This window comes from Strix aluco, chromosome 1, assembly GCF_031877795.1.
Source record: "Strix aluco isolate bStrAlu1 chromosome 1, bStrAlu1.hap1, whole genome shotgun sequence".
Classification (NCBI taxonomy): domain Eukaryota; kingdom Metazoa; phylum Chordata; class Aves; order Strigiformes; family Strigidae; genus Strix; species Strix aluco.
In genome coordinates, this window is record NC_133931.1 from 96910272 (window position 1) to 96935693 (window position 25422).

At 43.2% G+C, this 25422-nt stretch overlaps 1 protein-coding gene across 1 annotated transcript in view; it reads left to right on the forward strand.

The window, feature by feature from the left end:
• The window catches only part of SYCP2L (synaptonemal complex protein 2 like), a 30070-nt gene extending 11131 nt beyond the window's left edge, over positions 1–18939 (forward strand). Inside the window, exons 17-32 of the mRNA XM_074844090.1 lie at positions 686–747; positions 2311–2359; positions 3505–3560; positions 4172–4226; positions 4785–4941; positions 5854–5903; positions 6996–7083; positions 7502–7593; positions 7757–7820; positions 9540–9676; positions 10373–10492; positions 11782–11876; positions 16861–16960; positions 17041–17099; positions 17565–17640; positions 18877–18939. Of these exons, the coding sequence (XP_074700191.1) occupies positions 686–747; positions 2311–2359; positions 3505–3560; positions 4172–4226; positions 4785–4941; positions 5854–5903; positions 6996–7083; positions 7502–7593; positions 7757–7820; positions 9540–9676; positions 10373–10492; positions 11782–11876; positions 16861–16960; positions 17041–17099; positions 17565–17640; positions 18877–18939 (1323 nt within the window). The remainder of the gene's footprint in view (positions 1–685; positions 748–2310; positions 2360–3504; positions 3561–4171; positions 4227–4784; positions 4942–5853; positions 5904–6995; positions 7084–7501; positions 7594–7756; positions 7821–9539; positions 9677–10372; positions 10493–11781; positions 11877–16860; positions 16961–17040; positions 17100–17564; positions 17641–18876) is intronic.
• Positions 18940–25422: the final 6483 nt, after the last annotated feature.

Here is a 25422-nt window from a genome sequence, read left to right on the forward strand (position 1 = left end):
ACCCGGGCAACCAGCCTGGCCCTGTGCGGGACAAACTTGGATGTCACAAGACTTGTGTGGTCTGCAGGAGCAAAGATTTGCTTCCTGAAGGGAAGCAGTTTTGCACCTGAGCTCTAATGATCCTACTGCACTAGATCTGTATCTGTACTCCTGTCACAGGAGCTTGCAACCTGGGTAAACTAAGAGCAAGTAACTGAGAGCCATCTGTAGCTGCATTTCTTTAGACAACTTCAATACTTGGAAATTTCCATTGATGTGTCCAGGTATAAAAAGAATCTGTGCGCTATATGAGAGAAATTAAATTCCCAAAGCAATAATTTTAATTTGGAGTAAGAAATCACATTTCAAACTTGGTTTACATTTCCACATACTGGGTTTAGATTTTTTAAAATTAATTGAATGACAGTTCAAAGGTTTTGTAACATTTTCCCACTGAACAATGAATTAAAAGCTTTTGAACTATTTCTCTCTGTATTCTCATCCTCTTGGCCCCCCAAGTTTTAGCTCCAGGACTCCCATTTTTTCTGGTAGGAAAGAACTGCAGGAAATGGAGATGGACAGCTGTTGCAATAGGTGGAATGAAGTTTCCTGGCACTCCTTACCTCTGCTTTTAGCAGGCTTTAGGATAAGAACATGACTTTGTGTATTGTAGTTCTAGATCCTGCACCGCTTTTCTTTTTCAAAGGTTGTTACCTGGGAAAAGAGAAACAGAAAAACAAAACTGGCCAAGCAGAAGACTGAAGGCAGGTATGATACAAGCCCTGGGCCCATGCAGGGTCTGGTGTAGCAGGTGATTTTAGACCATTTCTAACACTAACTGGGGTAGGGGGGTGCCCATGACGTGGACTGTCTAAACAGACAGACAGCACAACGAGCAGGAGGCTATAAAGGGTCGTAACTTGTCTTAGTGGGAACCTTTGGGTCTTCAAAGTGATAAATACTTCAGAAGCTAGTTCTAGGCTGTCAAAAATGCCTTCACCTCTGTGATACTATATCACATGGTCTTTTCTATTTTTCCTCACCCAACCGTATTCCTCCCCATTCACCAGTGAGTTGACTTATGAGTGGCAGCTTTTTTCACAAATACCTAAGCTTTTTTGGATATTGTCCCAGTTCTTTGCCATTGTGTGTCCTAGAGTTTCAGGACTCTTTCTCAGTTTGTTCCCTTCCCTTGCACCCATACATGGGTCAGCTCCTGTTTGAAGCTAGTGGCACTGCAGGCAGAAGCACTCGAGGGTTTGAGGGTAATATGCGGTCTCCACACTGGAAGTCTGGTTTTTTTGCACCCTTCTTCTGTGTTCTCTGCCAAATGTTGTGTGCAAGTTAATGCCTGCTGCTGGGCAGGAGAGCAAATGGATTGTATATGAGGATCTCTGCTGTGGTTCTGGCCGTTCTGGGGCTTCCTTAGGTGTTCTGCTTCAGTCTATTGACTCTCAGATTAAAAAAAAACCCCAGCTGTTTAGATGAATTTTTCTGATTGATTGTAGATAAGAATGAGGAAACTCGATGCAGGACTTTACCGTTACTACAAGTTCTGTGTTTTAAGACCAAATGATGCAGCAAATACTGATTGTAAATCAGGAGTGGCAGTGTAGAAGTTAGAGGTGGAGAGAACTTCTTAGTTTGGTCGCTCTGCTCCCTCTAGTGTTTCATCAGAAAGTGAGTGTTTCTTTCCTTCAGAAAGCTTTAACGAGGAGCTCAGTTCTTTAATCTTCCTATTCTTTCACCAGCAAGAAGGGGTGTACCGTATGTTGAGCAATAATTGTAGGATTTCTTAAATAGTTACTATTTGGAGAAAGAAATAAAGGTACAGTTTAAATTGTTGAAAGATATGAAAAAAAGATCTGGATGCGTACGGAGAAGAGGTTAGAGAACAAACATTAAATGTTTGAATTTTCAGAAGGTAAATAAATGGATTTTTTTCTCTTAAATGCTTCTGAAATTATCTTTCCATTCATGATTTCTTCCTACCACGTCCTATTATTGGTGATGTGGGAACAAAATGTCCACTACATAAACAGGGGTAGGCAACTTGTATCTTTTGAATATTTATCTTAAAATCACTTACAATTGAAAAAGTGAGAATCAAGACAGACAATAATAGAGACTAAGTAGGAAAGGAACCAGTATTTTTTTAGGCATTGAGAAAATGGCATTTTTAGGCGTATGAAGTATCTGTTTACTGTATAACAGAGTTCATAGGGGTGGGGTGTGGAAACAAACCCTGTTATCCCCCCATATTCTTAGTGAAGTTCTATAGGGTGATTCTTGAAGATTGTACATCACTACAACATATATGTTGTCTTGCAGGAAGGGAATCTATGACTTTGAAAACTCAGACTCTGCAAGTCATGAAAAGGTAAAGTTGAGACAGAAGCTGTTAGATGTGCTAAGGTCCCAGCTCAGCAGCTGACAGAAAGTACTAACTTGAAGCAGGGGATATCTCTGCAGGAAGGATGGACATCCTGTTATAGCAAAACAGGAAGCTGGGAATCTGAGGTTCTTGGGTTTTTCTGTAAGTTGTTACACATGGAAATATTTTTTTGCGGTGTGGAGAATGCTCATCACTACTTGAATTTTGTGGTGTGTAATGTACGATAAAACCAACTGCAACAAAAATCTGAGCTGTTGCTTGAGTGAGGCTGTGGGATACCTTTGCGATTGAAGGCCAACCTCTGTTTTTTACTGAATATTGGAAACAGAATCCCAAGCATCCTTTGCTTTGCACTCCTAGGCTAAACCAGAAGAGGCTGAAACCTATTTCAAGCCACACTTTGCATGTTGGGAATCCAATTTCAAAGCCAATCCTCACAAAACCTTTTTTGGAAATTGTTTGACATATTTGCAGACTGTTAGAAAAATAAAAAATGAGTCCCTCTGCCTGCTTTGAAACTTTGACCAGTGCAGCCTTTCCCAGGAAGCTGAAAACTTGCTCATGGTGGCTTCCATCATGGTACTCCACTGTACAAACCCTTTGGCTTTCAGCCTCTTCCCCGGTGCAGGTGCTGTCACTGCTGTCTGTTAATCCAGAGGCGATGGGTGCTGAACGGGACATCCCAAATTTCTATTATAAACTGGACACTGTCCAATCCTTGCTACTGCCACTGGGTGTCAGCATAAAATCCTGCTTCGTGGTACCGAGCCCCGTGTCCCAGCAGCCCTGTCCAAAGGCTATTCCTGTTCTGTGCATGGTAATTACAGTGCGCTACTACCGGTGGTGTTACTGCTTAAAATGACAATCCTTATGATGTTATTGCTTAAAATGACCGATATTCATAAAGCAAGGAAAAGAGAAAGTAACTCTGTTTAAGATGACCAATGTTTGTTTATTATAACTTATGATACTGTTTCAATCAACAAATCCCACTCCATTAAAAAGTTGAAATTTCCATGCTGGACTCGTAATCCAGTCTTCTAGCCCTTCTGAGTTCTGATACATTTTAATTTTGTAGATTATATGATGGGGTAATTGGACTTTAAGACAAATACCTGCTTCTCTTTTAGGTTGCTGAAGCCAAAGAAATGATTTTTGGCCAGAAAGCTTCTTTACAAAATCAGAGGTACAAGATTATACGTGCATCATTTATAAACCTTTTGCTTTGTGAAAGAAGAGTTTATTGCCTTAGTTAAGCTGTTCTAAATTGGGATCAAAAAGGGCGTGGGATGTTTCTAATAAAGTAGTTCCTTGCTTAGCTGCCACAGTATCTGTGGATGTTATCAATACAAATATTTAAACAGTACCTGAGAATATATAAATTAGAGAATAATGACTGCTGTCCACTTTGACAATAATAAGACTTTAACTCTCAGACATTCCCTTTCCCTGCTTATATGCCTAAATTACTGATTTAATTTTTGAAAAATGCTAAAACCCTCCACCTTTCCTTGGCCACCTCCAGTGACAGCAAGCTGCCAAGGTCTTGCCACCTCTAATAATGTAGCCTAATTTTTCTTTTAAAAGGTGCTGAACTTCAGATATTCCTGATTGCTACTTTCAGAAACCAATCAAAGAAGAAAAACTTGTCTAATGACTGTGCATTAATATTTTGGTCCTTCTGCTGATCTGTTAAGAAGCTCTGCCATTGTGATTTGACTGTGCCCCTTCTGCACGGCTGCAATCTGCTATCGCAGTATCTGCTAGTCTAACAGGTCTTTATGGATTACTTGGCAGGAATCATGAAACAAGAAACAAGAATGAGGAATCAAACAAGCTGAAGAGAAGGCCGGTAAGTTGTGTGTGCTTTGATCGCTGTGTATATCCACCTGTGTGATTCTGTTGCACCCTTAAACAGGCTGAAGTTTAAGGCTTATCCAGCATGGAGGTAGAGGAATGTGAGCCTGGGAACCTCAAAATGGCCTGCTTCTTGCTACTGAAAGCAGTGCTCAGGGTGCACCAGGGCTGCCAGACCAGCGAGTGAATGTATGTGTTCCTTTTTTCTCACTGTGCTCTTGGCTGCAACTCAGGCATGCAGAGGTTTTCCTCCTTGCAAGAGCTCTTTTATCTGGATGCAGGAGGGAGGAGGGGAGATGAGGACAGAGGATGCTGTAAACCCCATGTTGGCAAAGGACAAGCATCTGCGTCTTGGTGTTTTTTATGCTGCTGGTTTTTGATGGTTAACTGTTGCTGTTTTGGCAGATCTCACACCTTAAAATACTTCAGGTGTTGTGCTGTGGGGAGGAAGAAATGGAATAATTTGGTAGTAAATGAAGGGGAATGGTTGGGGGGCTTCTGGGTGGACAAAAGGAGCTGACTGAGCAGGACTCACTCTTAATAGTGTCTTTAGTCCAATTACAGGAAACATCTTTTCTCTGAAAGCAACAGTGAAAATGCAAGCACTGGTCAGAGTGAAAAAAGCTGGATCCTTGACTCTCAGAAGCAGTCGTTGCCAAAATCTCTTGACTATTCCCGAAAAAGACAAAGGGTGAGAAGTAAATTGAAAGGTAAGCTTGATGTACTGTACCACAGATAAGGAAATAGCTGATGATGGTTTGAGAAGGAGGATTTAGCTGAGTCCTGAAGCAAGTAGGAGAGAGCAGGCTTGAGGCCAGCAGTGAGGGTTGCCCTGTGGAGGAGGTGTATTGTACACCCTTGTGCTCAAAGAACCGTGCTCCTATCCCTTTTCTTCCAGAGAACGTATGAGGATTCCAATGTCCAGGTGGAAACTTGGCACCTAAATTTCTGTGTGGGTGCAGCTATCTGTGTAATGGGGCTGAAGAGCCCAGGGGTGCTGAGCTGATGGCTGCGTTGGTGCTCTTGAATACAAGAGGAGGAAGATCTTTCTGGAACTGATATAGCTCCTCCTTACAACTTTCCACGTCTCATCTCTTCTGAAATACAATTCACATGGTGAATAAACTTTGAAAAATGCACAGCTTGTAGACCATGGCACCCTGCTCCCCTGTTTATATGCTGACAGGCCAATTGTCCTCAGAGTGATTTACAAAATCAGATGTGTTCATCTCTGATAGCATCCTCTGTTTGGGCCTGACCAACAGCAAACATTCGCTGAGGCTGTGCTCCATGCTGTCAGCTGCTGGGACCTCCAAATGCAAACTAAATCATCCTGAACAGAGTTAGAATGTCTCTGTCTCTCTCGTGGAAGGACATGAGCCTTGCTCATGCAGCTGTTGGCTTCTGTAGGGATGAAAAAGCAAAACAAAGTTGAGGGAGAAATTGTGCTTTATACTGTGTTTCCATGGGAGTTGTTCTCACTTCAGTGTTGTGAAGTTTCCTCTTGAAAATACCTAGAGAACCAAACTCAAAACTGGATTATTTAGCTGTGATGCAAACTTTAACTGGCTAAGGTGTGCAGTCACATTGTTAGTAACCAGGTAAGGTTTTTTTCCTTGCAGTGCTTCCAGTGTCTCCCGCAAGTAGCAGCAGTGACTACCAGACAAAGGAGGTAAGGAGGTGTTATGCTTAGGTGTCTCTGATTTTAAAACATTATGTATGCAAAATGTGTACAAATAAGTGGGAATTAAAGATAACCCCAATTCTTTTCAAATGTTCTGATGGACAAATTTTCCTGCTAAGGGTTGCTGAGACTGTGCTGGTCTACTGGGGGCTGGGGAAAAAAGGAGGTCTTAGGAAGACATGTGAAACTTTCATAAACAACTGTGTGTGAGCCCTAAGCAAGTTCTAAAACTGTAATGTTTACCTGTGATAGATGGAAAATTGGGCAGGAATTGGCATGCTTGGTGTGAAACCTGCCTTGACTGACGTAGTTGTCACTCCAACAGGAATGAGTTCAGATCTAGGGACATACCAAGAGCTAGAGCTGCCTATCCAGATATCTGCAAAAATCCCACTTGGGTCCTACTAGGCTGTGTCCCCATGCTGTCCTCTGCCCTTTACTCTGTGGTGCCTTGGGAAAGCTCACGTTCACCTCTGCATTTTGCTGGCAATTTTCAGGGCTTTTATTCCAAGTCCTATGCTCGTGCTCAGTCCTGGTTCATGTGCAGTCCTTTCAATTATAGGTCTGGGAAAACTAGACATGGATTATACTGATGGGGGAATTAGTGGACCAGACATACATCAAGCAAAGAAAAATACAGTTTATCAATGCCGGACTTTTCCAGTGTCTGCCTGTTAAGTGCTCAATACCAAACATTTTGGAAAGGTCCCCACAGAAAGTTTGGGAAAAAACTCTCCAGAACTGATAGTTGCATTAAAAGCTTTTATTTTCCCCTGGAAACCTCTTTCTTTTCTATTTTGACTAAAATGTTTTGATTCTGCTTATGAAAAACTTCATCCATTATACAACTCTGGCTAAAGGGAGAACTTATACATGCATTGAACTTCAGGGCACAGAATCTCTTTCAGCGGAGAGAGCTATCAGTATGTTAGGTATATTTCAAGTGTATCTCTGCTCTTAATGTGTTTAAAATCAAAACAAAAAAAATCACACACACACTCCCTCTCCAAACCAACCCAAAACCTCACTTCTGTACTAATGTTTAAATAAAATACATGCTTAGACTTGGTTTTGTTTTAGCAGAAAGCATCAAGGCAAAGAGCTCAAAAGGAGAAGATAAGGGAAAAAAGCTCCGAGGGAGACAGTTTACCTACAGTGGATCTTGCTGGTATTTCTTCTTTAATCATCTTCAATGCATTAGAAAAGTTGTTTTGATATGTGTGGGTGTGTGCTTTTTGGGTGGTTTTTTTTGGTGGTGTGTGGGTGTTTTTTAATTTTGACTTTCATTCATGTTTTCATAAGCATTCTGCCTTATTTTTTGTAATGGCTCAGAGGGCTGGATATTTTTTGTAGATAGTCTCTTGAGCAGGGAGAACATTAGCTGGGGCTAATGAGAGGTGAAGGAATGAACTTAACTGACAGCCAGAAATGAAATAGCCTTTGGACTGGGTTTGAGCCACTGTCTGTTCCCTGTGTGGAGAGATGGAGAGGGTGATGGTTTCTTTTCTATGTATGTCATTAAATTGAGGTTTCTAGTCAATACAAAATTCAACCTCTATTGCCTGTTTGGCTGATCTCTTGTGCAGATGAAATGCTCTCAGAAGAGCTTGAAGGGGATCCGCTATCACTTGATGTGTCTGCCAAGGGCTCTTCCAGTGATGAGGAGAAGGCCACACAGGTGCAGTATGCAGCACTTAAACTCCTCCTAATCTGCTGTCAGGATACTTCTCATCTAAAACTAGTGTGTCATATCTCTTTGCTTCCTATAACTAGACAGGTCTCTGACAGTTTGCCTGCAGTGCAGGGTGGATACCTTACTTTTGTTTTCCTTCTCTCCTTAGAAGTTTCACGATACATATGGCAAAGTGTCAAAAGAAAAAGGAAGTTTTAAGCGGAAGGACTCAGGTTTGTTAGTCTTGATAACATGGAGGAGTTCTTTAAAAGTAGAAAGGGGTGTTGCTAAAGTTGTCACTTTCTTTCAAAGACAAATAAGCACCGAGTTTTTTGAGATACTTTGTGCGTAAGAAGTACCTTCTATTTCTTTGTTTTGTATATCATGACAGACTATGGTAAGATGCTTTTATATACATTCCTGAATTCATTACTAATTCTTAAATCCTGTCCTTGCTCACAGGGGAACTTGTACTGTAGCTATTAAGAGCTGGGGACTTACAAACTGCTGACCCAAGAGACACATGAAAACTGATTTTTAATGATTTGAATCTGCAGTGCAACTTCAATTTAAAAAACAAGTGTCCCTGAAAGTTCTCAACTTCCTTTATACCTAAGAATATAGCTGTAGATCATTGTTATAAGCATTTGATAAATGGTGACTTGTACTGATACTTATTACTGCTCTAGCATTTTTTAGGCAAGTAGTACTTAGGGACTTTTTTTAAAATGAAACTGTACTTGCACAAACTATTTCAAAACTACAGCATAGCCTCTTTGTCATTGGAAACAACTGAACTTCCAGAAAGTCAAGCAGCAATGGGCTATCTTCATCCTAATAATCTCGATGCTGATGTAGTTCTGAGAGACTGTTTGAAAGTTATTGTTGTGACCATGAACTGAGTCACTGAAGCTTTGGTCTTGGACAAAAGCATGCCCTTTCTTGTGAGCTGGCTATGCTTGCATTTCCAATATGTCTCTTACCTGTCCAGCATTTGCAGAAAATACCTTCACTGCACCAACACAGCTGCTTAATTTATGTGGAAGATAAGTGCTGAGGACTTGGCTTTTATCACTGTTTACGGTATAGTCTTACAGTTGGAGAGGGGTTGATACTGTGCAAAGGCATAAGTGGGGTTATGTTCAGAAATTTCAGATGTGGTCTGTGACTGCAGTTGAACTCTTGATCTGTGAACCCTAAATTTACTTCAGTGTGCTCCTTGTGGTCCAACTGTCTCCCTTGTCCTGGGTTCCACCACCTTCCTGTTTTATGCCCTATGGAGACTCCAGAGAGGTGGTTGGTCAAACAGGCACCTCGCTGAGCTCAGAAAAGTGGATGGTGAGACAAAGGGATAATTTTTTTGCAAGTTTTCCTTAAAATACAGGCTGCAGCCTCCCTCACCATGTTCCTAAGTGTTTTCCTGGTTTAAAAACAATTGTATGGCAACCCTAGTGAAGCTGCAGAAAAGAAGGCTGTCATGGGTGGGGTTAGTTTTTCTCCCTCTTCTGTACTTATGTGTTTTTTTTTTTTAAGCAGCAACAGAAATGAGCTTAGGAACAAATGCATATAAACAGATTGTGAACTTGGGTTGGAAAAGAGAATGGGAAGAAGCTTGATAAGAGGGTTGGATGGTTAGAGTAGTGGGATAAGAAATGAAATTGTCTTTAAGATGGAGGGTATGGTAGCTTTCCAGTTATCTGTATAGCACTAGTCAGATCACTAGTCACAAAAGCAGTCTAGTTTTCTGCTTTTGTGAGGGAATAGACTTGTTGGTGAAGTCTTATACTGTCCTGTAAGTGTGATGTCAGACCCTAAAATGAAGTTGCCAGCTTTTCTGCTGCATTGGCAATTCCAGTGGTGGTTTCTGCTTGAGTAGCTGGTGGGTACTGCCACATATGTACCTCATGCAAAAGAACAGATCTTTTCTGAAACATCTTCTATTCTCTTTATAGGTATATTAAGTGGCACTGTCATAAAAAAACCTAAATTTTCCAGTGGGGAAACAAGTAATTTGTCCTTTGATGCTTCGTATAAACCAAGGAAACTTTTTGATTCGGTAGAGAAGGAAATGGGGATCCAAACAGGTAAAGTCATGTTGGCAATTAAGGTGAAGTATTTAGAAGTTTTCAGCTTTTCTTTTTTGATGGTAGAAATCATAGTCACATGGAAGCCTGAAGAGACGTTTCTGTAGGGAGGATATTTTCTCTGAAAGTCAAAATGTAGCCGAAGACACGTATTGTGGCACTGCCGTTGGATACCATGTATATAGAGGTGTGAGTAAGGAAATTTTAAGTTCCCTAAACACAGTTTACTTGGGAAGCTGTTCAATGATGTCTGCATTTTTTTTAGTCTTGCTGAATAGCAATTATCCAGAGCTATTAAGAAACTGAAAAAAACATGTGGATAATAGGCTAAGTAACTGCAAAACACTGCTAACTCTGAACAGAAGGGGGTTAGGCTTTCCTTGCAATGAGTAAGTAGAAGACAGGAAAACAGTGGCCTGACTCTCTTCTCCCCTTGTGTTGTGCTTTTGCCTCATTATCTCTAAATATGTTGCTCTGTGGTTAGTATCATGCCTCTTCTTCCATGTTGCTTTCTAACAACTCTTTCTCAGTGCATTTTGGGGCCGTTTCCCTTCTGCTTGTGAGCACTAGAAGAGCAAGACTCAAATTCCAGCTCTGTAATGGATGTTGTTCACATGAACGATGAACCCTTCAGGAAGGTTTATATTCCAATAAGGCCTCCAGCATGGTACTAACTGGGCATACACTTTCTCCTAGATCAGGAAATGGATAATAGTGTGGATGATGCATTTTTTTCCAAGTTGCTGCATGAAGACTTCAGTGATACGCTGTTGATTACTGCATTTGAAAGCTTGATCGGCCGACTAAAGAAATGGTTCTGGGTAACGTGCAGTCTCTTAATGTGTGGCATTTTCTCATAGTATGTGAAATTACCTTTTTATCACCAGGGGAGTAGAGTTGGTGCAAATATCCCATCTATATTTTGTATCTAAGAGCAGGGTTTTGGCTGCAGCGTCTGTTAGCCTGGAGCTCTTAGAAGCATTCTGCACAACCTGTATACTCTGAGAAGTGTTACAGGAAAGGCATAAAAGAAGTTTTAATTAGGTTTTTCCTTTTATTGTCTTATTTATATGTTGGAACATTAGCTTTGCTTAGGCATTTCAAATACTCTCCTGAGCAGGAAGGGATCAAAGCTTTTTGAAAGGTAATCCAGCATAGTGACAGTGTACCTATCTTGGAGCTGTGGGTCACTGTCCTCATGGACATGTATCACAAATACAGAGACTTCCTTTTGGGAGCACAGAGGAGTTTCATTGAGATGTAAGACTCTTCAATTTTTTTCATAATGAAAAACAAAGCAATGCAGGCTGCACTTATTGAGTAGACACATGTGGATCCATAAGGACATGCCTGTATCTTTGAGCTTCATGGTACATGGTTGCACAATTGGTAGTATGTGAGCTGTGTATTCTTGTTCAGTCAGCTTTTTAGACATACTTGAGATGCAGTGTGAGCAACCAACTGCCACTGGTGGTTTAATGCCCATGTTACTTGTTCTATCTAAATCAATTTTATTGTGAGAGGACAGTATCTGACTATCAAAATCTTGTTGTGTTTAAAAAGCTTTGAACAAACCAGACACAGCAGAGCAGACATACTGGATCAGCACTTTGTATTGCACAACCATGATTTTTTTTTTTTGAGCTGGCACTAGGTGCTCATTCTAAACTTTTGGCACTAAGTGCTTGAATCAAGGCTGGAGGTGGCTGCGTTTAAAGATTAGTTATGATTAAAATGTGCATGGTTTGCATTAATGCTGACCTGAAGTGGTGCTAACAAAGACCTGGCTTTGTGCAGTTCAGTGTGTTGGATGGAGTATGGGTAAAGCTCACTTCTTTGCTGGCTGGATCACATGACCCTGACCTGAAGTCATGTGGGTTACATAGAGGTTGTTGATATAACTAGTGTGGCTGAATGAAATCAGTTCATATTTGCTGTACCTTGCCTACGTGTCATCTCACTTCAGTTTAAATTTGACTTAAAATAGTTTCCATTAAGCTGAATGGCAGCCTGCTGAGCGATTTGCATTCCAGGGAAAGGCTTTCCAAACTAGACTTCTAGGTTTTAGCTTGGGCCATTACGCATCCCTAACACTGCATCCTGTGACTAGTCCCAGTACAAAAGGATGGAGACCAGTGTACAGAACTCCCTGAGGGCTTCGGAGAAAAACTTGTCCACCCTACTGAACCAGATACATGAGTGCAGGTAAGTTGTCTGCTGCCGCCTGGAAGCAGCTTCAGCTTTGTGTAGATTTTCATTGATATGAAAAGCAATGCCTCTTTGTAAGCAAATCTGACAGTAAGCTACTGCAGTTACCATGGTTTGTAAGGCAAAATAGCTTTTGTGTGTGTCTCTTGCTTTTCTATCAGAAGTGTAGCTCCTGTGATTTATCCTGCTTTTCCTGCAAGGGTAGAGTGGATGGACTAATTAATGCAAAGCAAGCTTGAGTTAGGAGCAGTTCACAGAATTGTCTAGGTTGGAAAAGACCTTGAAGATCATCCAGTCCAACCATTGACCCAACATTGACAGTTCCCAACTACACCAGATCCCTCAGCGCTATGTCGACCCGACTCTTAAACACCTCCAGGGATGGGGACTCCACCACCTCCCTGGGCAGCCCATTCCAACACCTAACAACCTGTTCTGTAAAGAAATGCTTCCTAATATCTAGTCTAAACCTTCCCTGTCACAACTTGAGGCCATTACCTCTTGTCCTATCACTTATTACTTGGTTAAAGAGACTCATCCCCAGCTCTCTCCAACCTCCTTTCAGGCAGTTGTAGAGGGCGATGAGGTCTCCCCTCAGCCTCCTCTTCTCCAGACTAAACAACCCCAGTTCCCTCAGTCACTCCTCGTACAACATGTGCTCCAGACCCTTCACCAGCTTCTCTGGACACGCTCGAGTAATTCAATGTCCTTTTTGTAGTGAAGGGCCCAAAACTGAACACAGTAATCGAGATGTGGCCTCACCAGTGCCGAGTACAGGGGTAAGATCACTTCCCTGTCCCTGCTGGCCACGCTATTTCTGATGCAAGCCAGGATGCCGTTTGCCTTCTTGGCCACCTGGGCACGCTGCTGGCTCATGTTCAGCCGGCTGTCAATCAACACCCCCAGGTCCCTCTCTGACTGGCAGCTCTCCAGCCACTCCTCCCCAAGCCTGTAGCGCTGCTGGGGGTTGTTGTGGCCCAAGTGCAGCACCCGGCATTTGGCCTTATTGAAACTTCTACAGTTGGCCTTAGCCCATCGCTCCAGCCTGTCCAGGTCTCTCTGCAGAGCCTCCCTACCCTCGAGCAGATCAACACTCCCACCCAACTTGGTGTCATCTGCAAACTTACTGAGGGTGCACTCGATCCCCTCGTCTGGGTCATCAGTAAAGATGTTAAACAGGAGTGGCCCCAAAACCGAGCCCTGGGGGACACCACTCATGACCGGCCACCAACTGGATTTAACTCCATTCACCACAACTCTTTGGGCCCGGCCATCCAGCCAGTTTTTTACCCAGCAAAGCGTGCGATCATCCAAGCTGCGAGCAGACAGTTTTGCCAGGAGAATGCTGTGGGAAACGGTGTCAAAGGCCTTACTAAAGTCAAGGTAGACAACATCCACAGCCTTTCCCTCATCCAATAAGCAGGTCGCCCTGTCGTAGAAGGAGATCAGGTTTGTCAAGCAGGACCTGCCTTTCATAAACCCATGCTGACTGGGCCTGATCATCTGGTTGTCCCGCACGTGTTGTATGATGGTACTCAGGATGAGCTGCTCCATCAGCTTCCTGGGCACCGAAGTCAAGCTGACAAGCCTGTAATTTCCTGGATCATCCTTCCGACCCTTCTTATATATGGGTGTCACATTGGCCAATTTCCAATCTGTCGGGACCTCCCCGGTCAGCCAGGACTGCTGGTAAATGATGGAAAGCGGCTTGGCGAGCACCCCAGCCAGCTCCTTCAGCACCCTCGGGTGTATTCCATCTGGTCCCATAGACCTGTGTGTGTCTATGTGATGCAGTAGGTCACTGACTGTCTCTTCCTGGAATGCGGGTAGGTTGTTCTCCCAGACTCTGTCTTCTGGCTGAAGAGGCTGGATTCCCTCAGTACAACTAGTCTTGTTATTAAAGACTGAGGCAAAGAAGGCATCGAGCACCTCAGCCTTTTCCTCATCACTTGTTACCATGTTTCCTCCTGCATCTAGCAGGGGATGGAGGCTCTCCCTGGTCTTTCTTTTGCTGTTGACATACTTATAGAAACATTCCTTGTTGTCCTTGATTGCTGAAGCCAGATTAATTTCCAGCTGGGCTTTAGCCCTCCTGATTTCTGCCCTGCATAACCTCACAGCATCTTTGTAATCATTGTGAGTGTTTAGTCCCTTCTTCCAAAGGCCATAAACTCTCCTTTTCTCCCTGAGTTGCAGCCAAAGCTCCCTGTTTAGCCATGGTGGTCTTCTCTGTCACTGGCTTCTCTTACAGCACCTGGGGACAGCCTGCTCCTGAGCCATTAAGACTGACTTCTTAAAGAGTGCCCAGCCTTCCTGGACCCCTATACCCTTCAGGATCGTCTCCCAAGGGATCCTGTCAAGCAGGTGTCCAAACAAGACAAAGTCAGCCCAATGAAGAAGTCCAGAATGTCAGTTCTGCTTTCCCCTCTCCTGGCCTCCCTAAGAATAGAGAACTCTTATTTCATGATCACTGTGCCCTAGTCAGCCTCCAACTGCCACATCTTCCACCAGTCCTTCTCTGTTCACAAAGAGGAGATCCAGCAGGGCACCTTCTCTGGTCGGTTCACTCACCAGCTGCGTCACGAAGTTATCTGCCACACATTCCAGGAATCTCCGGGACTGGTGCCGCTCTGCTGTGCTGTATTTCCAGCAGATGTCTGGGAAGTTAAAGTCTCCCACAAGAACAAGGGCAAGCAATTGTGAGATTTCTCCTAAATGCCTATAGAATATTTCATCCACCTCTCTGTCCTGGGTGGGTGGCCTATAGTAGACTCCCACTATGACATCTGCCCTCTTGGCCTTCCCCCTGATTCTAGTGCAAAGACACTCCACCCTGTCTTCACTACACTTGTACTCAAAGCAATCATAACAGTCCCTAACATACAGCACCACCCCACCGCCTCTCCTTCCTTGTCTATCCCTCCTAAAGAGCTTATAGCCATCAATTGGCACACTCCAGTCATGGGAGACATCCCACCATGTTTCTGTAATAGCCATGACATCATAATTTTCCTGTTTCATCATGGCTTCAAGCTCCTCCTGTTTGTTACCCAAGCTGTGTGCATTGGTATACATGCACTTCAGATGGGCTGATGTTTTGCCCCCTTCCCCCTTCAAATCTAGTTTAAAGCTCTGTCAATGACCCCAGTGAACTCCTGCCCCAAGATCCTCTTCCCCCTCTGGGACAGGTGCATCCCATCTAATACCAAAAGGTCTGGTGTCCTGTATACCAACCTATGATTGAAAAATCCAAAGCCCTGACGGTAACACCAGTCTTGGAGCCGCAAGTTCATCCGTTGAGTTCTCCGATATTCTTCTTCATCCATCCCCACAACTGAAGGGATGGAGGAGAACACAGTTTGTGCCCCCAACCCCTTAATCAGTTTCCCCAAGGACCTGAAATCTCTCTTCATTGCTTTAGGCCTTTTCCTGGTAATGTTGTTGCTACCTGCCTGAAAAACCAAGAAAGGGTAGTAGTCCTTGGGTCTCACTAGAGCGGGGAGTTTTGCTGTGAGGTCCTTGATGCGAGCCCCAGGGAGGCAGCAGACTTCCTTATGAAGCAGGTCTGGTCTGTATATTGGGCCTTCGACATCCCTCAGAATGGAGTCACCCATACAATGACTCTTCTGGGATTCTTTTTAGAACTGGTTTTAATACCTGGTCCAGAACCACCCGGCCTTGGTGGACCTTGGTCTTCCTCCTTGTTTGTCTCACTTTCTTCCTCCTTCTCAACTTCATTCAAAAGTTCCAGGGCCCCAAATGTATTGTGATTTGTTGATAAAGCAGTCTTTAAACTGTCTTCTGATTGTCATCAATGTTCACAAGTACGTTTTAAAACCCCTCTTGTTACACTTAGTAGTTTCTGTTTCTACATCTCTTAAGAAAGAAGCCAGACTCAGATTTACTTTATGAAGTGGGGGAGAAGAAAAATGGGTCTGTTTATAGACCCATTTCTATAGTTTATTTCCATGGGAACAAAGTAAGTGTCAGATAGTGGACTTCGCAGGCACTCACCAGATGGGGCTTTAAGAAGGTCCTTTTGATTACAGGTTGTCAAATTTCTCAGATAAGAGCTAGATTAAAAAAAAATAAATTATAATAGTTACAGATTTGTTGTAAGTGAAAATCAAGCACAGCCTGAGATACGAGTAAGTCTATCAGGCCTCTGTATCTACTACACATTCATTTTGCAAGATTTAGATCAAATGTAGTATGAAATAATAGCCTTTAAAGTGCAAAATCCCTGGTGTCCATAGGATCTCTGTGAGCAGAATTTGCTTGTCACTAAGGTACATGGAGAAGTTTGTGTTCCAAAAACAAAGCCAGGGGATGTTTGGGGTGGAAGATAAGAGTTGGAGTGAGCTTCTTCCATGCTTTGATGTTATTAACTACATAACCTGGAGCCAACCAGAGCTGCAAGATAGTGGGGACAGAGCTGTGCCAAATTTGTCCTACCCCAGAAGGGTGGTTTCTAAAGTCACCATCAGGTGATGGCTTGACATCCCACTGCCAGTGGAAAGGTGGCAAATGCAAGTGAATAAGGGTGTTGCTGGTTAATGTTTAGAAATCACTGGCATCCTGTGGCAGCACTGTATATGTATATCAAACTCATGGTAGGAAAACCTATCAGAGGTTATTTGTGCTAAGATGCTATCTTCGGTTTGGGAAATCTCTGCTGAAATCCTAGGAGGCTGGGAGATTATGCAGGGTAAGTGCTGCACTGGGAATCCTGTTGTATGCTCTTTCCTTGGCCTCTGTTACTGGCTGCTGTTTGGGACAGGCTACTCAGCTAAACTCATCTTCAGTTTGACCTAGAGCTATTCACATGCTCTGTGACATAACTGAGAAAAAAACTGCTCCATGTAGTTCAGCAAGGACATTTGCTCTGCCTAAAGGCAAGTTTGGTGCTGGAGGGGTTGTCATCTGCCTTGTGCCTACTGCACATTAAAGTGTCGAACTTCTTTCTGTTCTCCATCACTAGGCTGAGTAAGCTGGAGACCTTCTACAAGATTGTTGTTGAAGACCTTGCCAGTCTTGAGAAGGAAAATCAAGTCTTGGCAAACATGGAAAAAGAAGCAGTGGTGTGTACAACTTCTTGTGTGCCAACCTGTAGAGGTACTCCTTCCCAAATAATGCGGGTTTTCTTTGGGGATCTTTTTAGGACTACTGGAATATGCAGTTGCTCAAACTGAATGATTTCTGCAACCAGCAAAAACAAAGGTACGTCTCTACCAGCTGTCCTGCATGCTCACAAGTCCTCTGATGGTCAGAGGGCATTAGTTAGGTTGGTGGTACCTGTGCTGGTATATTGGGAAGTATTCTCAACCCAGTATGTCATCTCCACTTGGTGTCCATTTGATGGAGCCTTTGCATCCCTGTGAGGGTTTTGAACTGGGATTAGGGTGCATTGAGGCACATTGCATGGGAAGTTGTGCAGGACAGGTACAGACTTCAAGAGAACTGTACTAGGATCTGGAACAAGGTGTACTCTCTGGTCATGTCTGTATTTAGGGGTCAGAGGAGGTGGAAAGAGGTGACCATTTCCTATGTAAGAGATACTGTTTACAAATGCTGGGCAAAAAGCTGCAAAAGGAGGAATCCTCAGGTTCATTTTTATTGGTAAATACCTGTGTTCAAGTTTCATTAGCTTCACAGACAAACTTGCCAAGCTCACCTTTCTTCCAGAATTCAGTCTGTTGACTCGGCCCTGGGTGAAACAGCAGGGAGTTTTGCTGACACTATCCAGAATACAACAAGGTACGTGCAGTACACAAGCAGCTCTGCATGGTGATGGACTCTGAGCTGTGGCCTGACTGATAAGTGTTGGAAGTGAGAAAATGAAACTGAAGGCCTGGGAGGGGAAACCTTTGGTTAGCTGATCTATGGGGGTGGTTCTCTGGGACACCCAGTCCTGATGCATGGAAAGCATCAAGAAAGCAGTGTTTGCCCTTCTAGAGACTAGGGAAAGTGGTCAAAAAGCACTTGCCTAAGGGAGAAGGTAAGCACAAGGGCCATCAGGTAGTGATGTTTCTCCTGGGTTCACATCTCAGAATCTTTCATGCCAAGGCTAGTTTTTGTGTAGTTAGTGACCCTTAACGCAGTTGTCTTCTGTCACTTTGTCCCACTGTCCTTGGAGTTGTGCATCCGTAACATCCTGTGGCTAGGAGCTCTGCGGCCTAACACCACCTCACATGCTTTCTCTCATCTGCTTTTTGGGTCTAGCAACACCTAGCCTTGGTGCCTCTAAGTTTGATTTCTAAAAAACAACTTTATTGATTTATCTTGTATCCCAGTTAAATATTTTGTTTAACTTAAACGCTTCATATTCTAATCACTAATTCATACCCTCTTTTTAACTTGTAGATTAAGCTGTATACAATGTACATTAAGCTTGATACGATGCTCAGTTTCCATCTTGTCCACCCCATCACATGTGCATGTATTTTTGCTACTGCAGCTGTTCTAGCTTTTATGTGTAGACCTGATGGCTTTGGTGTAACATTCCTGCAGTAAGACTGATGGCTTATGATGTGTACGATGCCATGTGTCTGCACTGCACAGAGCTGAAGAAAGCTCCTTGTGTTGAAGGAACAACCATGCCTGTGGTCACTACAGTAGGCTAGGTCTGGGATTTTTAGAAATTATGCTGAAAACAGAGGGCTTGTTTCTTTTAGCTGTTAAAGCTGGAATCCTGAGCCTTTCCATAGGGAAAAGTTTCCATCACAAGCACTGAGTTGCTTAGGGACACAGGCCTTTCCCTTACCAGAGGTGCTACTGATGAAGGACACCTTTAAAGAGGAGCAGGGCTGAGGAAGCAGCAATTGTATCATGGGAGCTGCTCATCCTTCAGCACCTTGTTCCAAGGTGGGTGTTTGAGAATTAAAAGATGAATCTAAATGTGTTTCTAGAATCTCTACAGTTTCTCTCTTCTTATGCAATAAACATGTTTGTATAAACTTTTGAAATGTTCTTAATTATCTTTTTTCTTTCCCTGCAGTATGAACACCCAATGAAGAAGGCAGTAGAAAACAATGTGTTCGTTGTTCCAACAAACCCCTGAATTCATTAGAGCTCTTAACATTTGAGTACCTTATGCAGCATAGAGAAAGATGGTCCTGTGAAGGATGTTAATCTATTTGAAAAATATTTGAAAAATGGGAGGAAAATAACATTGATACTGAACCTTTTATTTCTTAAAAAGAGTATACACTGCTAGGTTGGTCCTGGTTTTGACCCCTGTGTTGATAACATCAAGTTTTTCTGCAAGATTGCAAGATGGGTCCATTAAATATCACAGAAATAGAAAATGAGCTAAATATCATGATTTAGCCACCAAACTGATGCATATACAGGCTTTGAGTATCCTGTTCAAAGATACTACCTTAGTCAAATGTAAAAGCATTTAATGGTTCATTTCAAGTAAAATTGTTTGCATATGATAACAATCTCCTCATTTCTTTTGAATTGATGCACTGTGCATGCCTGTGGAAAGGCACTATAGAGTCCTGTATACCCTGCATGGGGTGTCTTAGAAGTAGCTTGTGTGCACCCGGCACTGTGGGAACTTCTGGCTTGAAACCAGAACCACTCAATTCTGGATTACAGAGAAAAAAGCACAGAGGGATATACTGGATATTGGACAGATACCTGATGGCAAACTAGAGACTGTGGAGGGCAAGAAACTTGGAGCATTGCAGAGAAAACGACAAGTAAAGCTGGAGAAATTATTATTAAAACCAAAGACTATTGGCTTCTAGGAGCGTTCAAAGTACAGTGAACAATGTTAGGGTTAGATAAACTAGCATCAAAGGTCTCTTGAAAGCAAGTAACATATAAACGGTGTTATTTAACATCCTCTTTTGCTTCGATGGAGTTACCTAAATCATGGTTGCTCTCCACAAACTGCCTTTAATTCTGTAGCAGACTTCACATGTACTAGTGCATCTTAATGAATTTGTGGGAATATGGCATGTTTCCAAGCTCTATCTGCTTATCTTATGAAACTGACCTCAGAGTGCTGTGTCGGTTGGCATGAAGGGAATCATTCTCTGCACCTAATGTACCTTTGTGACGAAATCCCACTTCTGCCAGGGTTTGTTTCATCACTGAATGTCTTTTGGGAAGCTGGAACTGCTCCTTCTTGCAGGGTAGTGCAATAACAAGAAGATGCTATTGTCATCACATAATCACTTTCTAGAGATTATACTTATTCCTTTAGTTTAAGTAGTCCTGACTTGAGTTGGCATGAGTCAGGACTCCACCTTCATCCATGTCAAGGGGTAGCTGACTCTTTCCTTCTGGGCTGGTTTAAAAGAAAAGACCTCTTCATGCCTGCCTTTCCCAAAGCTCCAGTTTTGTCAGTTTGCTTTCTCCTATTCACAATGTGAAGCTTTTACATCTGCTACCTTACACTTATTTCTTTGAGGGCTGGCCCTGGTATCCTGACTATGCTGCATCCTCCTGCTGCTCTTCAGTGTCTTTCCAGATGCTGTTTGAATCCAGTCTCTCAAAGCACTCAGCTGAAGTGGCTGTGTCTTGGGAGATGAGCTGTTCACAGCGGTTACAGCTTCTGCTTGTGCCTGCTGAAGCTTTGCAGCCTAGTACCAGAGTATTCCGCATGCTTTGTGTTCCAATGGTGTGGTGGTAGGCTGTGGTGTTGTGGTTTGAGCCTAGAGGGCAACTGAGCACCATGTAGTTGCTCCCTTACTCACTCTTTACCCCTCAGGAATGGGAAGGAGAAAAATACAACAAAAGGCTCAGGAATCAAGATAAGGACAGGTAACGATGATTCACCCATTATGATCATGGGGAAAAGACAGATTTGTTAAGGGAAGAAAAAGAGCATCGATTTAACTCAAACACCAACAACACTCAACAAAACGGAGTAGGACAGTGAGAAGTATAACTTAAAAACCCCTCCCTTCTTCCCCTGCTCAGCTTTGATCCTGATTTCTGTACCAGTGGGGCAGGCAATGGGGACTGTCGCCCTGCTCCTTCTTCCTCGGGAGGAGGACTCCTTGTATTCTTACCCTGGTTCAGCATGTGCTTCCTTTCAAGGGAGACAGTCCCTCATGAACTTTCTCTGCCATGAGTCCTTCCCATGGGCTGCAGCTCCCCAGCTGCTCCTGCATGGGTCCCTCCTGTATATCATAGTCCTCCAAGCATCAAACTACAACAGTGGAGGCTTCCCTCAGAATCCCAGCCTTTTTTGGGTACAGCCACCTGCTCTGGCAGGGGGTCTTTCATCAGCTGCAGGTTGGCATCTGCTCCACTGGTGACCTCCGTGGGCTTCAGGGGGACAGCCTGCCCTCACACCATGGGCTGAGAGGGGTCTATGCTGTGGCACACTTCCCTCCTGCCCCTCCTTCTCCTGACCTTGGTGTTTGCATAGGTGTCCTCACAACTCCCAACTTCTCCTCCCAGATTCCCTTTCTTAAATATGTTATCACAGAGGTGCAGCTGTTGCTAACTGGCTAGGCCTTGGCTTCTCACAGGGGCCACTGCTGTAGCACTTTCCCTGCTATGAAAAACCCTGCCACACACAAACCTAACACATGTGGTTACACTAGCAGTGTCATTAACCAAAACAACCAGAGTGATCTGAGCATTCCTTCCTCTTGCCTGGCTGTACTAGGCCCAAAATATAAAACTATTTGGGGCTTTTACTACCTAAGTGCTAATGCCAAGGTCCTGGGCCTATGAGTGGGGTAAGGGCTTGAACTGCCCTGGTGCTTGTTACTGTAACCCAGAGTTCACACTAGTGAATGTAAAGGGATGCCCTGTGCAATGTTGCTCCTAGTCCTGAGTACCAAGGTGAGCCTTCTAGTAGTTCCCAGGTAAATGCATATATCCCATGATTTTATTCCCCATGACCTGGCCAAATAAAACCAGACCTAACAAGGTGCTTGATGTGAAGCAGACCTAAGAATTGAGAGGGGATTTCCACATTGTGGCTGCTCTTGTATACTGAGTTCTGCAAAGCCACAGAAACAGTGTTGATAACCTGTGTCCTTGGGGTGTGTGTCATCTCCTTTGGGATAGATGTTGCCTGCCTTGGCTGCTTTAGGATTGCTCATCTGCATCTCCAAGGAGCTTACTGCCCAAAGGGAATATTTAAAATGGGAAGAGAGTGAGATGTGATGGGGCTCTCTGGTTTAAGGATTTTTATTTTTTTTCTAAATTATGACAATAATGATTGATCTTTAATTTCTAAGATGCTGCTAGATGGCTTCATTGCTCTCTAAGAGCTGCTAAACATTTAAGCTTTGTTGGCCAATGAGTAGACGTGTAGCAAGTCTGGTTTCTCTGTATTTCCCCACCCTTCATGTGTTGGCAGAATACTCTCTTGGCAACTCTGTGACTGTAAAAAATTAGGAACATTTTTCATCCAAGTATCTCAGTTAAATAATTTACAGAAACAAGACTGATGCACACTGTATTTCTTACTGTTGAATCCCTGTGTAACCTGTCACTATGAGGCTTGGAAGGTGAGTGTTGAGCACTTCAGAGGACATGGATAAAGGACAAATCAGGATCTGTTACTTATCAAAAATTATCATAGTGTTGTATGCACCTTTATTTGCTTTTAACTGTTTTATTGGAAAAGTCTAAACACTAAAATGGTGCTTTTGGTCATAGGTATGGGAAAGCAGAAAGGGATGTCACACAGCTTAAACATCTTCTACTTCTGCACTTCTTTTTCTATCCCTTCATATAAACCACTTTACCTTTTGAGAAGCTCAATGAGTTCTAGCTCGGTAACCCGTGAACTGCCCAAGCTGGGAGGACACGCTGGAAGTTTTGGTCTTTTCATCTGTAGTCAGTAGCAGTTGTGTTTGGAGACAGCATCTGGGGCAGGAATGACTACTTCTGATCTTGGACAGCCCACCTCATAGCACTTCCTGCACTGTTGGGTCAGTTCGGCATGTTTGAGCTGAAACCCCCTGAAGGTCTTAAGTTTATTTGGCTTCTGCAGATGATATCCTGGCAACAGAGACCTGTAACTGGGTTACCTGAATGTTTCCTTTTGGAAGGTAGGTAGTTGATCTTGTCAGGTTTCCTTTGCCTGCTTGCTTACACTCTTTTAAGTGTTATTTATCTAGCTATTTATTTTATTTTCTTCTTTTCAGTGCAAATAGTGCAAAAACCATGCATCAGTACTGAGAAAAAGAAATGGGAAATACAAAGTTCAGGTAAAGAACAACTGCTTCATATGTTTTAAGCTCTTAACCAGTTTAATATTAAACCCTCTTATAACCCCTGCTATCTTTATGCTGTATCTCTTTCAGTGGATGATGCTGTGCCAAGTCCTTGTTTACCTGTATGTTCTGTATCAATGCAATGGTCCATCCAAGGTCTAGAGGCTTACTGTTACCTAGCAGCAAGGCTACACGAAGACCGCACAGCGCCAGTGAAAGGGGTGTCCTTTGTGGCTGGAAATGGGTAGAGTGACCAGAGGAACTGTGTGTTTGTGTTTGCCCTGGCCTGGGATCAGCTCGCCCTGCTCTCAGTAAGGTCTGCTGTTGTGGGCTGGAGCGTGCTGGGACATGTCCCACTTCTGCAAGTGGTAGGACTGCGTATAAAAGAGTGGTGCGTTGGAAAATAGACATGCTTCCAGAAACAGCTGAGGGCTATTGTATATTGGAACCAAGCACAGTGACACAGCCATTCCGAGCTGTGTATTACAAGGTGTTTTTTGTTTATCATGAGCAAAATTTGAGAAAGCGTTACTTATAGCCAGACTATAAGAGAAGCCCTGTAAAGCTGCGTCTTGGTACGCATCAGCAGCCTGATTTCTTTCCTTTAATTCCAGTGTTCCTGGAAGGACCTTAATAAAGTGCATTCCTTCCTCTTCATTCCTTGGGAAGCTGCTAACATCCAAAACCAGAGAATCACACTCAGTAGCTTTCTCCTGCTTTATTTCCCTGTCCTCCCACACACACCCTCTGGTGAGCCCAAAACAGCAGGGTCAAGTGTTTGCATGTCTCCCCCCTGTGAAACAAAGTGTTTTGTATTTTCAATCTGTAAGAAATTATATATTTGATTTCTTCATTGTCTCTCCTCTCAGTTTTCTACTATTAGGTCCTAACTAAAACCAATCTGAGAAATAAAGAATGAGTTGATAGGTAAGTAGAAGCTTTGAACAACATTAGCTTTGTCCAAAAACCAAGTTTTTACAGTAGCAGGGCTGTGTGTGCAGAGTTTAGGACTTCCCAGCTACAGTACTGTGCGATAGGAAAAAAAGTGTTAATTGGCTTGGTAGTTTGGTCCAGATTAAAATTAAGTTAGAAGAGATGCCACGTGTATGGTGTTTCGGTGGGCACCATATCTAAGTCTAGAAACTACAAACTGGCCAGAGGTGGGAGTGTTAGTTAAACATTGCTCCCCCAATGGTATCTTGTTGAACAGCTCTTTCTCTTAACAATTATGACTTCTGTTGTAGTGCTAACTAGTTAGGCATGAGGCTGGAGCTATCTTTCTTGTGCCTCAGCTTCTGATGTTACAGTCTGTACAAAACTGTTAGATATCAGCCTGCCTCACCTGAAGGAGCAGTTGTATCTTGGAGCTCGCTACAGTGGTAGAGATACTTTATGATGGCTGTCTTATTTTACAGTAAATGAATCAAAGTATTTTTGAACCTTGTCCTGGTGTATATTTGGCTGTTTCAGCATTCATTTACAGGGGTACTAAGTGCTGCTGGGCTTGTGTTCATGCTGGATATCTGTGGCTGAAGGAAACTTAAAGATGCAGTATCCAGTCCTTTCATCAATTCACGTTCTCTGCTTGGCTGATGCTGACACTTAACCAAGGGACTCATTTATTAGAGTTTTTAGGCTTGCCATAGGTATGAGTACATTTCGTAGGCATGGGTGTTCTGTAAGACAGAGGAGCTGCTAACAGCATAAAGCTTGCTGTGTCCATTCAGAGGAAAGGCAATGCCCTGAAAGCGCACTAGAAAGGTGATTGGTACTGTCCTCACATTTGAAGTATTGCTAGAGGATGAGTTTGGCAAAACATGATGATGTTTTTTTTTCCGTACAACAAATTTCCCTTAGTGAATATGGGCAGTCATGTAGTCGTGGTTTTGTCTGTTGGGCTAGATGAGGTGCTTCCTTTTCTCCCTTCCCATGGAGAAGTCCAAGCATGCTACTGAGTGAAAATGTGCCTGACAGCTTCATTTTCAGCTAATAGGATGTGGAAATTGCTTCTAAACATAGTATAAGAAGAAAAAGTGTGTACAAGAGGAGTTAAAACCCACACAACTATTTAAGGACTGGCAATTCTTGCAAAGGAGCCATATGTAGAGAGACTGCTGCTTTCCATGAACGTGGCTTGAAGTGCCCTGTAAACACATAGTTGCCAGAATCCCTACTCAGCCTATATGTTTAGATGGGATGCTCTTTGCCACCATCAGCTATTAAAGGTCTTGTCTCTTTCCAAGAGTAATACCAACTTTTTTCTGCCCATGGTGCTAGACACTGTCTCTGCACGGTAACATCCAGTACAAGGCTTTACAGCAGCACTCAGAACTGCTGTAGCTATG